Here is a 15,325-nt window from a genome sequence, read left to right as displayed (position 1 = left end):
ACATTTTCCTAAAATTCTAAAATGTTTCCAGCATTGATAAAACTTGATATAATCAAACATTCACCAGTGCTATTTAGTAGCTTTTGGTACATTTTGGAAAATAAAATCAGTTTTTAGGCTTGCTTTACATCAAATATAATGAAAAATGGGTTGGTCAAAATATTAGCCCCCATGTGATTTTTTGCTTTGAAAACACACCTAATCAATCAATCAGCATAAAAGGACTCCAAGAAACAGGCACTTGAATACCTTATTGAGATTGACTATACTACTACTCCTACTCACCATGCCAAAGACAAAGGAAATCTGTGGCTCATGATAAGGGGGAAGGCTATACTGCTATTTCCAAGCGCTTCAGTGTCGAGAACTGCTGTACGTTGCATCATTGCGAAGTACAAGGAGACAAAGTCTGGAAGAAACAAACATAGGCGTGGTCGAAAGCGCAATATTTCAAAAATTCTGGAGAGGAAAATAGTCAGAGATGTCAGCAAGAATCCCCGGACATCTGCTAAGATGATTGTTGCTGACCTGGCCTCTTCTGGAGTTGATGTTTCAAGGAACACAGTTGTTTTGTTCTAATATCACAGACAACACAGTTGTTTTTTTTCTAAAATATTTCGACAAAATATACTATGATTTTTCAAAGTATTTCGACATGCTATACTGTCATTACTTGGGATATCTTCAAAACTACACCATGTCGTTGTCACACCAGAATGCTCTCAGATATTTCCCTTGTTCTAAGGCGTAATCCCTCACTAAGAAACATCCGGGCACTATTTGTATTCTGCTCTAATTGTACAGTTTCCTAATTGTTTAGGAAACAAAGTAATATTTCTCTTATGTTGTTCTCCTGAAATAACCTACTCGTGATGGTACACTTTTAAATACATCAAGTCTTTTTTTATCGTCGATTATTTGAATGAACTTGTATACAAAGTCAAAAAACATCAATGGACCTTGAAGTTAAACATTTGCCTGGAAGATGATGAAATAAAGCATTAAAACACATTTAAGTAAGAAAACACCAAGGTCACATCCCAGCAAGAATCATACTCCTTTTTATTACAAGCCATAATTATTCATATTTAATTCATCTGTAATTCTGCAGCACCCTTAAATTGGCTTTGCACAATAACCACTAGTTCAGGCGTGATTAGTGGAGGCGGATGTGGCAACGGGGTCCTGTGAAATACAGCGAACCTTAATGATTAGACACAAACATAACATATCATACAATACTGTTCTTAACAGATGTGATAATATGGTAAATCAAGAAAAATGTCTCATGGTCATTGAAAGAGACGGACATTTAGATTTCATGATAAGACAATAACAATGCAAACAAAGGACAGCAGTAAAAAGTTTACAGAATCATAAACACGTTTGTCTTCGGAGTTTCTTTTGCATAAAGAAGGTGCATAGAGGTAAAAACGACATCACGTAAAAGATAAAAGATAATAGGAATGTGGTTAACTCTATTATCTATAATAACAATACATCCCCCGCGGGTCCACAGGAACTCCAGTTTTTCAATTGAAATGTTATTCTTGACTTTAAAGAACTGAGCACCACCATTGGGTCATTGATGATGCTGCTTTCATCCGTGGTTTTTTACATTTTAAGTTATAAAACAAATCAAGATAAAATTGATTTCTTTCATTGCACAATCATCAGGAGTCTGTGATTAGATTAAAAGAATCAAGAAGCAAGGCGGAGAAAAGCATAGCTCCGTCAATCAGTAGCTAACACCGAGCTGCAGTTGTTCAGGGGTGATGCTTTTAGTTTCAGGAGGTGAGTCTGCAGACAGGCTCAGGATGTGAGAGGACTCGGGATGTGAGAGGACTCGGGATGTGAGAGGACTCGGGATGTGAGAGGACTCGGGATGTGAGAGGACTAAGGATAAAGAGGACTAAGGATGTGAGAGGACTAAGGATGTGAGAAGACTAAGGATGTGAGAAGACTAAGGATGTGAGAGGACTCGGGATGTGAGAGGACTAAGGATGTGAGAGGACTCGGGATGTGAGAGGACTCGGGATGTGAGAGGACTCGGGATGTGAGAGGACTAGGGATGTGAGAGGACTCGGGATGTGAGAGGACTAAGGATGAAGAGGACTAAGGATGGGAGAGGACTAAGGATGTGAGAGGACTCGGGATGTGAGAGGACTCGGGATGTGAGAGGACTCGGGATGTGAGAGGCCTCGGGATGTGAGAGGACTAAGGATGTGAGAGGACTAAGGATGTGAGAGGACTAAGGATGTGAGAGGACTAAGGATGCGAGAAGACTCGGGATGTGAGAGGACTAAGGATGTGAGAGGACTAAGGATGTGAGAGGACTCGGGATGTGAGAGGACTCGGGATGTGAGAGGACTAAGGATGTGAGAGGACTAAGGATGTGAGAGAACTCGGTATGTGAGAGGACTAAGGATGTGAGAGGACTAAGAATGTGAGAGGATTAAGGATGTGAGAGGACTAAGGATGTGAGAGGAATAAGGATGTGAGAGGACTCAGGAAGAAGAGGACTAAGGATGTGAGAGGACTCGGAATGTGAGAGGACTCGGGATGTGAGAGGACTAAGGATGTGAGAGGACTAAGGATGTGAGAGGACTCGGGATGTGAGAGGACTCGGGATGTGAGAGGACTCGGGATGTGAGAGGACTCGGGATGAAGAGGACTAAGGATGTGAGAGGACTAAGGATGTGAGAGGACTAAGGATGTGAGAGGACTCGGGATGTGAGAGGACTCGGGATGAAGAGGACTCGGGATGAAGAGGACTAAGGATGTGAGGGGACTCAGTATGTGAGAGGACTCAGGATGAAGAGGCGATCCTCCTCCTTCCTGATCCACTTTAGCAGTTTGGTGACAGCAGCGACGGCCAGGGCCTTCGTCCCCAGAGGACTGAGGCAGAGGTAGAGCTCGAAGCCGCTCGTCACCTGCAGGAAACAGAGGGAGAGGAATCACAAATCCTTTATTCGTCCTACAGCGGGGAGGATCTACAGCGGGGACACTTACAGCGTTACAACAAGTAATAATATTAGTAGAGAACAATATTAAATGAGGAGACAAGCAGAAGGTTGTTTAAATGTGTATCACAATACTATATGAGTAGAGATGTGTACCGAGCTCCGGTATTAAAGGTGGGGTACGTTTGAGAAACCGGCTCGAGATACACTTTTTGTTATATTCCATGGAATGCTCTTAACATCCTGATAGCAATGAATATATGAAGTGCTTTGACAAAAAATCCATAAAAACATTACATCTGTGGAAGCCGTAGTGCTGTAAAAAGCACGACCAATCATCTTAGCCGGCCCGGCTAAAATAACTGGATGGCCTACCTGCCTGTCAGCCTTCCATCTGTGCACAAACTTATCTCGTGCCCTCATTGGTCATGTGCGCGTTCGTGTGTGTTGGAGGAGGGGCTCTGTAAGGAAGTGGCAGATCTTTTCCGGCTGTGTATTTTCAAATTCTAGCGCACTCGAGCTGGTTTCTCCAAAATTACCTACCCCACCTTTAAACGGGCCCCGGGGCTGAATTATTAAAGACCGTGGTACCGTTAAGCTCCGACGTTATCGGTCTTTTTATCGGTACTGGAGACATTTAAAAATGTATTATTGCTACACAAACATTATATTGCAGTTTTAGTGTCGCCAACAGACCTTAGCGATACCCATCCCTAGTTATGAGTGATTTTGCTCGGTTTGATATCTGAAATGCAAAGGGCCAAACTGACTTTCTAAATTATTTTATTTAATTTTGATTTTATTTATTTGCGCACATATATAACAAGATGACTATTATTTGTATTACTACTTCTATTAGATAATACTTAAAAAAGATAAAAAGATAAAAAGTACATATGTGTTGATGAAATCCATGAAGGGTTATAAAACATAGTTATTAAATCGTGTTTTTCCAAAGAGATGGTCCTCTTTATATTTTAATGAACAATAACTAAAGAAAGTCAGACAATATTATATATAAGTTTGTATTTATACAATAATTCATACCTGACAAAAGTATGCCGGATTAAAATGTCTTGGCTTATGTTTGATGTCTTGATTCATATTAAAATGTAGTGTTAAAGTCTCCGTCTAGATACATTCTCTACATATTTAGTAATGCAGCAATGACATCATTATTGACAGTTTGGATGAGAAGTAAATAAAATATGACATTGTTTGATGCATTTTCTAAAGCATCAATTATAATATTTCAGCCACGAATATTCACAATGTTGTCCCGCTCTGCTCTGAGGCATTTCCTAATTTCATGTCTGACGATCTATTGTGAAATCTGAGCCCACAGCAGTTATGAAATCCTGTTAAAGACTACAATCATCTGATCTCCCAGGCTTACCCACGCCAGCAGGTTTTCAGTGTCCCCACAGCGGTAGACGTAGCGGAGAGGTCTGGTTGGGTGGTGCAAGCTGCTGTGGAGGTCCTGGTACAACCCCATCACCCTCTCCTGCTCACAGTCAGACTTATACACATCAGGGAACTCTGGACTGGAGAGGACATAAAGAGGGAGGAGGGTGGTTATCAGAGGTTTTTGCATGATTGTGACATTAATTAAACACATGAAAATGTTTGCTCAGACGTCCCGCCCACCTGGTGTACAGCCCTGAGCTCTTTGATTTGTACAGGAAGTGCCTGAGCTCCGGGATTCCCACCTGCTCCACAGAGTAGGTGGGAGACTTCAGAGCCTCCTTCAGAGCCGGGTAGGCGCTGCGCTTGCTCAGCCTCTCCATGAAGCGCTGCTTGCATTCGGACATGTTGAAAAAGTCCTCTCGGTCGGTGGAGACCAGGATGAGGCAGAGCTCGGACGCGGGCTCCAGGTAAGAGATGTGAGCGTGGAAAAATCCTGCGGTGTTGAACTTTGGCAAACAGATCGGCGTCCAGCCCTCGCCTTCACGAAACGAGGAAGAGGAGCCGACGAGGTTGAACACCAGGTGCAAGTCTATGTGGTGCAGGAACTGGTCCTTCTTCCTCAGCAGAGTGACCAGGCGGTCCCCTGCCAGCAGGATGGAGAACACCAGGTTCTTGGACTTGGCGGCCTGCAGGCTGGAGGACACGGTGTCCCGGGTGGAGCTGGCCAGAGGCAGGCAGGTGACGGCGCTGAGCAGCAGGCCGGGGTCTCGCTCCAGGCGGGTCAGCAGGTTGTCCGTCAGGTACTCGGAGCCGGCCAGCAGGCGGCGCAGGTCGTAGTTCTGCTTGTTCTTGAAGATGTTGTTGAGCTGGGTGAGGGTGAGCAGGCTGACGATCTGGTAGTAGATGTACTGCAGCTCCCGCAGCAGCTCCTTGTCCGACTGACAGGTGCGGGACACGCCCACCAGCACCAGAGGGCTCTTGGTGAGGAACACCACTTTACAGCCATCTGAGAGAATATGCAGAATATTGATTCAATATTGTTCATAAAACACACTTTTCACACCGTTTTTTCGACTTATTTTGGGCTTGTTTAGCCTTTATTAGAGAGATAGCTTTGAAAAGGGGAGAAAGAGGGGATGAAACATCCAAAGGGGCGAGATTTATGAAAAATAATGTCACCACAAAAGACATGCCTTTCAATCTTATTGGACAATGGAAAAAATAAAGGTGTTTTCTGCTCTCAGTTGAAAGCTTCACTGTTATTAGAAACAATAACTCATATCAGCCCCTTGGCAGTTAACACATGGTAGAACTAGAAACCCTGTATCTCCATTTCAAATGGATATCACTAATAGAGGCTAAACTGGCCCAAAAATGAAAAAATTAAATAAATGTTCCGGGGCCGATTTAATTACACCCTAAAACCAGGAGAAAAAAAATGTATACCAAATTGAGATATTCAAAATCCCAGAGGATGTCTACTCAATTCACTAAATGGATATCACATGAAAATATCCCCTTTCCCTAATAGCATGAAACCAAAGTACAGTCTGACCTGCTTGGATGGAGCGGATGATGTTCTTCTCGGCCTCAACGACAGACACCAGGGCCATCATCACCCCCATGGTGCTGGACAGAGCCTCCTCCGTGCCGTAGCGAGTGTAGATCGGCTTTCCAGCGTCGCTCAACACGAACACGTGTTTCCTGTGGCTCCTCCACGCCTCGCTGGTCACGTCTTCCTCCTTAGTCCTACTCTCTGACGTCCTGTCGCTGCTGTGTGGCTCCTTCTCTCCCACCAGCACCTTCAGCTCCTCTTCACTATCTCCTGATTTGTTGATTTGGGCCTCCCTCCGAACTTCCTCCTCGGCCTCAGCGGTCAGATCCTCGAAGGACTGAGCATGGACGAACATCGCACTCTTCTGACCAGCACCTGTGGTGATGAAAGTGAACACGATGGTCAAGTGTTAAGCAGAGATATACAGAATAATCCTTTAGTGCACATGGTGTTTTTTTAACATAGTTGTAAAAACAAACTTCAACACGTTTGATTTTGACTTTTCTGGAAAAAAAATTTAATAAGAAAATATTTTTTTGGTTAACAAGAGACTTAAAGGGTAGAGAATGACTGTTTGATTTGGCAAATGTACGTCTGGATAGTTCCCCCACCTCTTTAGAGCAACACACAACCACTTTGCTCACAAGATTTCTGATGAGAACTATCCAGGACTGTCTTATACTCCAATGACACATTCCCAAATCGGGCTGATTTTGGCCAAAAAAGGCAGCTGAAAAAGCTGGAAAGTGATTCTGAAATATTCTCTTAAATGCTGATATTATGCAATGTTTATTCGTTCACTCAAACAAACAGACAAACCTTTCCCAGAAGGAAACATGTTGTTTTGGCACACTGACTGATATTAGCAACAGCCTGAGAAAAAGCCTAGATTAAATGTGATATTAATGAATGCGTTATAATTGACAAAAACACATGAATGGTCCTTCTTTAGGTTGTCAGACAGAATAACCTCCCGTCATGTTTAATGTCAACTTAGGGAAGAGAAAGAAGGAGAAGAATAGACTGATAATGAATGATCGCGACACAAAAATGCAAAAATGTCATGTTTATGTCAAGACTCAGAAGAGCTAATCCCGGAAAGGTTACGTCACATCTGTCCAGAGTTGGATTTGTTCAAGCTGGATGTGACATGCTTTTACCAGGACAGTTTTCTTCTGTAGGAGATCTCTGCATTAACATTGTAAATGACCCTGTTGCTGTCTTATGACTGTTGGCATGGTTTCCCTAATGCATTTAACTTGTTCTGTCACATATAGTTAAAAAGATTATTACAGAACTAACAATCTAGTGTCACAGAGACCCAAATAAAGGATGCATTTAGTAGCTCCACAGTACTGAGTATGTAAGTCGCTTTGGATAAAAGCGTCTAACAAGTGACATGTAATGATTTAATGATATAATCGCAACGTCAAACCCCTCTCTCTTACTCCCCTGATCTTCTTCCAGATAAAGATATTTTTAATATTTCTTTGCACAAACAGGATGTGCAAACTCATGCTTCATCACTCACACACACACAATGCTCAGTGTGAGTCCTTCCCATTAGATTGCACGCGTAAAATGGAGAACTTCACTTTTTGACATGGTACAATAAAGTATCAAGTGTTTACTTCCACAGCGTATTCTGCTGCGAATATGCTCTGCTCCTATTTTGAAGCTTTTTTGTCTGGATGCAAGAGAGGAACTAACAAATAACTTGAACCAATGAAACTCTGCTGTGCATAAGAGTTATCACTTAGCATTCAGGACGGTGGATCTCTCCTTATCCTTAGTAGTTGCTTTGTATAAGGGACACAGGTGTACTGTAAATAGTTTACTCGTGTACTGTAAACATTTTTGTGTTTTATAATATCATCCCATGGGGGTCTTACCACAAGATGGAATAACTCAAATAAAATGACATGTACATGGACATCAATGCCAAACGACAACACAACTTCCTCATAACTGTAGCCTACATAAGTAAAGGACTTAAATGTACTTTATAATATTCCACTGCTGACTTCAGGTCTGTGTGACTGAGTTTGGTTTGCTTACATCACATATTTTATCACACTCTATTTCAATGTCATATACTGCTTTATTTTTAATTGTATCTTATTTTTTTGTAATGTTATTACAGTCTTCTTAAAATAGTTTGTTATCTGTGTTTTTTAAATTCTTGTTTTACTTTGATGTATGCACCACGACACCAAGTCAAATTCCTCGTACGTGTCAACTTACCTGGGAATAAACCTGTTTCTGATTCTGAATATAGACCACTCTCACCTGGTTCTGTTCCCTCCACCAGGCCCGGGAGGGGGCTGTCCGCCCTGTCGGAGCGAAGGTGTTCCCCAGGAGCCAGAGTCCCGTTCTCCCAGGAGGCCGACGCACTCTGGGAGTCTCCTTCCATCACTGCTGCTCGTGTTAGGGACACACACCTGGCAGAGAAACAGAGAGCCATGAGACCAAAGCATGACACATGGCTGATGATCAAGCTGGTTGTGACCTTTATATATATAGTTATGGTTATGATATTTGGTCCACATTGACAAGACTAAAGTGCTCTTACTTGTTCAAAAACAGCATAAGGAAATAATCATAATAATGTAATTGTGTGAAAATATCAACTCTGCATCAGAAGTACTTTCACTTTTGATACTTGAAGTAAATTACGCAGATAACACATCTTTACCTTATGTTATTCTGAAACAGGTCATTGTGCAGAACTAGTGCTGCTTTTGTATATTTTGATGCTCGTACTTTTACTTGAGTAACATTTTGAAATCAGGACTTTTACTCGTAGTGAAGTATTTTAAGACCATAGTATTTGTACTTGTACTTAAGTAAAGGATTTGAGTACTTCTGCCAACACTGATGTGCTACTATGATGAGATGTTATGGTCTGACTTTAACCATTTATATTTTACGAGCAATGTTATAGCTATAGCTCAGTTTCACTTCCGTTGCTAAAGTTACAAGCTGGTGTGTTGCTAAATCCAAAGACAAAATAAAAGAGTCCTGTAACCAGTGGTGGAAAGTCCTGAACAATTTTGAGGAACTTGTACTTTCCTTGAGTATTTCAATTGTGTGCTACTTTGTACTTCTAGCCCACTACAATTCAAAGTTAAACTGTGTACTTTTGATCCACTACATTAATTGAATACCTTTAGTTACATTGCATATTTGGATTAAATTGTGAAATGTAGTCACACCTGTAGTAACATTCAGAAACGACCGTGCAGTAGAAAAAGACGTTAAAACCATCAGCACCTTTACCATCTTTGATTAACACATTAATGCATTAATAATTATACTCAAACCATACGATTTTCTGAAATGGGACAATTTGCATGATGAGTACTATTACTTTTGGTACTTTGAGAATATCTTGATGCTAATACTTTTGTACTTTTACTAAAATAAAATTTTGAAAGCAGGACTTGTACTTGTCACAGAGTATTCCTACATCTGAGTACCTCTCCCACCTCTGCCTGTAACATGTCTCCTTCGTGTTTACATTGTTCCAGCTGTATAGAGGTGTACGCTATGCTAACGAAGAACTCCAAATGCTCGCTAACTTTAGCACCTAGTTTATACTGCTTGTCTTCGCTTTAGCAGCTCTCATGACTCGTTTGAAACATTTACAAGTATTACCTTTCATTCCCGGAACTGTCTGCATGTGCTGGTTATGCTCCACGACTCGCCTGTCACATTTACTGCAACTAACAGTAGATAACAAGCAGTAACATGACTGTAGTTCTTCTTGCTGGTTGACATGCCCTGCTAACGGTTAACGTTAGGTTGCGGAAGTAGGAATTGTGGGTAATGAAGTTTTCTTCCAGGTAAATGCTTTAGAGTAGAAGACAGGACGATTTTAGTCAAATAAAACCAGTTATTATCAACGAATATCTGTTATATGGAAGCTTTTGTCACCCTGAACGAATGAAGTCGTATTTAAAGCATGCAAAATGATATTTTCAATTACAAAAAGTGGCCGTAGAATCCCAACATTGAATTAAAAGTGTCCCTAGTTTACGAGCACCACCTGAACGCAGCATTAGGGGCGCGACTTGTGTTTGAACGTACAGCGCGGAAACGGAATAGCAATTGTGTGTTGCTGTTAGCTAAAGTCAACAGCGTACATTTAACTCGACTAAATGTCTTATTCCACACTGGATTAGGGATGTTTTATTCTCATTTTAGGGACAGCACATTGATTTAACGTCTTTGGATAGTAAGTATGACAATTGTTGGTACTGCAGCTAACGTTATCAGGAGCTAACTAGCTTTTGCGTGGCACAATTTTGACGAATGCAGGCCTTGTTGTGTTTAGCGTGTTTTTGTTAGCTAATGATAGCTAAAATTAAGATTACAGCTTTATCCAAACAAGGTCCCGGTTATGCTTAACGATAACTTAACACTTTGTTTACGTCTTTAAAAGCTGCTGCTGTAACGTTAATGTCACTATGCCAACAATATCTTGTTTTTATTTATTTCATTTAAGTATTGTCAATGCTGCGAAACCCTACGAATATGTTGCACATTTGTATACAAAGCTACCTCTCTTAATATCTACACAGCTTTCCACTTTTCATAACAATACTGCACATATTTTATTATATTAGTCTGAGTATTATGTCATTATGCTGTACGTAGTTTTTTGGTGTATCTTTAATTCATGTAAATATTTCTCTATATTTTAATGTTATAAAAGGTTTTGTTTTGTTTTTTTTGTTTTGTTTTCTTACACTGTATCTTCTTTAACTCTGTTCATGTATGCACCATACACACCAAGATAAATTCCTCATGTGTGTGAACCTACCTGGAAATAAACCTAATTTCTGATCCATAACAGGAGGTGACAGCAAGATGCCTATCAGAGCATATTGCACAATCTGTTCCGACTTCTTCGATCACTCCAAGGATGTTGCTGCCATCCACTGCGGACACACTTTCCACTATGAATGGTACGTTAATGCAGATAGTCAAATATACAGCATTTCGATTCTGACACTTCTTTAAATGTCTAATTGTTCCCTTTCCTCTCTTTGCTTAGTCTCCTCCAGTGGTTTCAGTCAGCCCCTACAAAAACCTGTCCTCAATGTCGAAAACAGGTACAGTACTTTACACTATCAATATCAAACAACACTGACAGCTACATGGACCAACATACATTTCTGATACTGTTGTTCACTAATGTGTAGGTCAGCACCAGACACATCATCAACAAGCTCTTCTTTGACGTTGGTGGGGAGGAGGGGGGCGGCTCGGTGGACCCCGAAAGTTTGCAGGTAACAAACCTAGACACATTTTTGTGCAGATAAATTGTTAAGGCTTCAGAGAATCTTGTACCCGATTGTCCTTCTTGTCATGACATCATCTGGATGTTATTTTGCATCTCATATTTTTTATTTTGGTCTTTTGTCTTCCTTAGAATGAACTTGATCAAATGAAGGTGCTTATAAGCTCTAAAGGTAAGAAACATAACGACGTGTTTAGTGTGTGAGGCTGCATTGTTAAGAGCAGTAGTTCATCATCCGTCTGATCACTTTGCAGAGCGAGACTGGCGGGACAGACAGAAGGTTTTGGACGGTTTGAAGGACACGGTGGACAAGCAGAACAGAGACCTGGACAGCGTACGGAAAGAGATTATGGAAAAGGAGATGCTCTGCTGTACCCTCAGAGTAAGCTGTCTGGTCTCTCTTGTTTAAACCAATTTCATACTCACTCCTATTGTCTCTGCAATGCTCTATTTGTATTATTGTTTTTGACAGAAACAGATGACGTACCTGGAGACACAACACAACGAAACTCAGGCTTTAAAGGAGGAAGCCCGCAGACTCAGGACCAGAATGAAAACCTATGAAAGGTATCTGCAGTCTCACACAACAGCACTGCCATCTTCTGGTTAGGTCACACGTTATAAATCACAATACAAACAATATATCTCGACACGTACAGAGATATTATCAACATCATAATTAGTAAAGAAGGAAAGAATTTGCCCACTTTTCGTAATATCCTTCATTGTAAAATAAGACTTTCTCTTGCTGCTGCTCTTCCCCAGCGTGGACGTGTTGCTGCAGGGTCAGAGGTCAGAGGTGGAGTCCATGATCACAGATATGGGGGTCAGCCAGGCGGCGGTGGAGCAGCTCTCCATCTACTGCATCTCGCTCAAAAAGTAAGGAAGATCATTTTAACATCGTTTTAGATCTTCAGTTCCTGTCTTCACTCGCGGTGCTTTGATCTCCTTGCTTCCTTCTCCTTGCTTCCTTCTCCTTGCTTCCTTTTTTACAGAGAGTATGATAATCTGAAAGGAGGCCTGAAGTCTTCAAACGACATGTGTGAGAAGCTGAAGAGGGAAGTGCTCTCCTCAAACCACAAGGTAACTTTATATTGGTAGTAGGGCTGAATATTTGTTTACCTTTTTTTAAGCTTCTGTTGACGTTTGATGTCATATTATTTTAGGTGCTCATCAACAACAACAAAAAACAGCCTTCTATTTAACTAAAGTTATTCATTTGATTAAATTAATATTGTTTAAAATTAAGCATCCTCAATGTGGATTAAGGCAGAATATTTGTTAAATTAAAAATCTCTTAAAAAGTTAATTCTTCTGAATATTCTGAAATCCAACTGTCGAAATAATAATACGCTAATATTAGTGGTTTTAAAGGGCCCATGTCATGCTTTTCTGGTTATTACCCGTCCCCTTGTGTGTTATGTAGCTTTTTCTGCCTGTAAACGGTCTGCAGAGTCACAACCCCTCAAAGTACACCCTGTAGGGAGTAAAACTCTAACACAGAAGAGACCTGTCTGTGCTGCCCCAGAACGCCTCGTTGGACATTTCTCTTTTTCCATTGTTTACTTCTTGGGTATAGTGACGTATTTCGGGTATAGTGACGTAACGTAACGTCCGCGGAGCCGTTACGTTTGGACCAATCCGCAGACTTCCACACACACACACACACACACACACAAACAAACAAACAAACAAACAAACAAACAAACAAACAAACACACACACTCGGCGGGACGTTGCAAGGCTCGCTACTGCAAGGAGCGGGACTCACGGGTGTGGGGTCGGCGAGACACCGCGGAACTCAGCCAGAGCACACACACAAACTCCCAGCCAGGCTGCGGGTGTGTGTGTGTTTGGGCTGGGTTTAGCTGTGTCTCGCTGTCTCACAGACGTCCACTGGGCTCACAGGGAGGGGGGGGCAGGGGCTCTATCAAGCCATTTAGGACAGAGAGTGAACACACATACTATACAGAGATGCTGTATGAGAAACCACTGTGAGTTTGGAAAATTGCACAATATAAATCTGTTCTAGTCGACCTCAACAATGGAACTATGGTCAGTGGAAATGGCCATGTCATGGGACCTTAAAGCAAAAACAAATAGTCAGCAAAAAAAAAGTGTGAATGTTACATTTTGAATTTGAATGTCAACGTTACGAATAAAGATTCAGACTATTCTGTACAGCCATCGGTTAGTTGGTTAGTTAACACACAATCCATTTTTTAAACCTGTAAACTCTAATTCAAAGATTGTTTAACTCTTTGTAGTTACAAAAGTCCACCATGGAGGTGAATAAGACAAACGAGGACATGAAGTCTCTGCAGAACGATCTGGCCAGTGCTGACAAGGAGATCTCTGTAAGGAACATCCAACAACATTATTCATTACATTTAAAACCAAACAAAGTCCTGGGTGGTGATTCCTGCATGTATGTCCGTTCACAGAGCCTGAAGAAGAAGGTGGAGTTTCTTCAGAGGACTCTCAGCACCCCGACGCGGACCAACGAAGCGCTGAGTCGCCTCATCTTTGAGAGGTGAGACGCCCAGCCTCAGACTGAACTCTCCACTCGCACTCACTTCATGTGATTTACAGATGAGGTGTCTTTTCAGCCCGGCCCCGATGGAGCTGAAGCAGCCCCGCCTCCACTACCCTTCAGACAGCATGGACATTGACCTCAACATGACCTATGACATCACCACGCCCGATGATGAGGCCAAAAAAACGCAGTTCCAGTGCAAGAAGATGCGGCTCGATCCTCCAGCGTGAGTGTGATTAATTGTGTTGATCTGCTCTGAGGTGACTGTGGGAGTTTCTGTGGAAAATGTGATTTTGGAATGAAGCAGGAATCTCTTAAAGGTCCCCTATTATAGGTCTCAGATATATACGAAACATGTCTCTGAAGTGTTTGGCTCCAAACACCAAACAGATCATTGCAGCATTACCCATAATCCCCTCTGTTTCAAAAGTGCTGATTCTCTGTCTGTTACTTTAGATGAAAATAAGGAGCCCCTCCCCACGCCCCTCTGAGAGATATTTGGTTAAAAAGAACACAATGGTGCTCTCGGAGGAGATTCAGGTGATAAGGTGGAGGAGGGTTACCTTGGTTGCTAATGGTTACACAAGCCAAAAAATCGTTATGACATCATAAAGTGGCCAAAATCTGATCAGACAGGTTTTTATGGACAAAAAGAGAGAGAATCTTTGTTCCTGAAACGTTCAGAGTCTCTTTCCACAGAGGGGACACATGTTGATGTAGAAGAGACATGGAGAAGTAGAATTTGCATAATAGGTGACCTTTTAAATGTGTTGTGAAAAAATGCTTTGTTTTTCAGGTCGTCGGTGTCCAAGCCCAACGAGAAAAGTTCATCGCACAGCAAGGTAGCTTTTGTAAAGCCACTCAACGAGGTACATTTTGAAAATGATGCACAGGTCTCACAAATACTCTTTTCTTACTTCAGGCTCGAGACGAGGATGTTTCTATGGATCCTTTCTTCAAGAACTCCCTCCTCTTCAGAAAGAAGATTTTCGGCAGCATGTTGGACCCTCAGAGGAAGCCGGGAGTTGTACGTACCAACAAAAACCATCTCGTGCACTTACGGATGTCATTTTCAAATGTTTAATTTGTGCCTATGCTGGTTTAACTAAAGTAAATGTTTCTTGTTTCAGATGAGAAGTGGATATGATGGTTTGGGAGGACGTACTAAATTCATCCAACCTGTATCCTTTTCTTTCTGCCTTGTGGATTACATGTGTCAGGTGTTTCTTCATTTATCCTTTATGTGTAATGTTTGTTGAACTGTTCATCTTCGTCTAGACTTGTAAACCTACTGTTTTAAAAGGTTTAGGCTTAGCAGAGAGACACAGCTGGCGTCTAGCTAGTGAACAGAGCTATTTGTTCCCAAAAGAGATGGTGGAGATTAAACCAGATTTCACATTTTGGACTACAGTTGTCATAAACAAAACTAAAGCAATTGTTGCCAACATTTTTCTCATACGAATAAAAGTGGTTGAGTTTTATCCCAATCATCGATCCCTTAGTTATTGTTGGAATAACGGCCGTGCGGTTATGTTAAGCTCGGCCTGGGAGACACTTAG

The 15,325-nt window shown here is 41.6% G+C and overlaps 2 protein-coding genes across 2 annotated transcripts in view; one reads left to right on the top strand and one right to left on the bottom strand.

The window, feature by feature from the left end:
• Positions 1 to 1,045: 1,045 nt before the first annotated feature.
• mon1a (MON1 secretory trafficking family member A) lies at positions 1,046 to 9,747 on the bottom strand. Its single transcript, XM_079683829.1, has 6 exons — positions 9,583 to 9,747; positions 8,215 to 8,366; positions 5,926 to 6,300; positions 4,611 to 5,376; positions 4,360 to 4,507; positions 1,046 to 2,933 (listed from the first exon to the last, which is right to left on the bottom strand). Exons 2-6 carry the CDS (start codon positions 8,336 to 8,338, stop codon positions 2,793 to 2,795), a joined length of 1,554 nt encoding a protein of 517 aa, XP_079539955.1. The 5' UTR covers positions 8,339 to 8,366; positions 9,583 to 9,747; the 3' UTR covers positions 1,046 to 2,792.
• A 224-nt stretch (positions 9,748 to 9,971) lies between these two features.
• traip (TRAF-interacting protein) overlaps positions 9,972 to 15,325 on the top strand; it is a 6,438-nt gene continuing 1,084 nt past the window's right edge. The window contains exons 1-15 of the mRNA XM_079683830.1: positions 9,972 to 10,162; positions 10,784 to 10,895; positions 10,985 to 11,042; positions 11,133 to 11,219; positions 11,363 to 11,402; positions 11,485 to 11,612; positions 11,703 to 11,797; positions 11,996 to 12,109; positions 12,226 to 12,313; positions 13,498 to 13,587; positions 13,675 to 13,763; positions 13,840 to 13,992; positions 14,563 to 14,608; positions 14,689 to 14,793; positions 14,897 to 14,947. Coding sequence (XP_079539956.1) covers positions 10,798 to 10,895; positions 10,985 to 11,042; positions 11,133 to 11,219; positions 11,363 to 11,402; positions 11,485 to 11,612; positions 11,703 to 11,797; positions 11,996 to 12,109; positions 12,226 to 12,313; positions 13,498 to 13,587; positions 13,675 to 13,763; positions 13,840 to 13,992; positions 14,563 to 14,608; positions 14,689 to 14,793; positions 14,897 to 14,947 — 1,242 coding nt within the window. The 5' untranslated portion in view covers positions 9,972 to 10,162; positions 10,784 to 10,797. The remainder of the gene's footprint in view (positions 10,163 to 10,783; positions 10,896 to 10,984; positions 11,043 to 11,132; positions 11,220 to 11,362; positions 11,403 to 11,484; positions 11,613 to 11,702; positions 11,798 to 11,995; positions 12,110 to 12,225; positions 12,314 to 13,497; positions 13,588 to 13,674; positions 13,764 to 13,839; positions 13,993 to 14,562; positions 14,609 to 14,688; positions 14,794 to 14,896; positions 14,948 to 15,325) is intronic.

Source organism: Notothenia rossii, assembly GCF_949606895.1.
Source record: "Notothenia rossii genome assembly, chromosome: 5".
Classification (NCBI taxonomy): domain Eukaryota; kingdom Metazoa; phylum Chordata; class Actinopteri; order Perciformes; family Nototheniidae; genus Notothenia; species Notothenia rossii.
Note: the sequence above shows the minus strand (reverse complement) of the source record. Positions and strands in the feature narration are given on the sequence as shown.

Coding starts and splice junctions, on each gene's coding strand:
- mon1a (XM_079683829.1), bottom strand. CDS start 8,338: ATGGAAGGAGACTCCCAGAGTGCGTCGGCCTCCTGGGAGAACGGGACT. Junction 6,301..8,214: donor GGTGGAGGGAACAGAACCAG/GTGAGAGTGGTC, acceptor TCATCACCACAG/GTGCTGGTCAGAAGAGTGCG. Junction 5,377..5,925: donor CATCCGCTCCATCCAAGCAG/GTCAGACTGTAC, acceptor ATATTCTCTCAG/ATGGCTGTAAAGTGGTGTTC.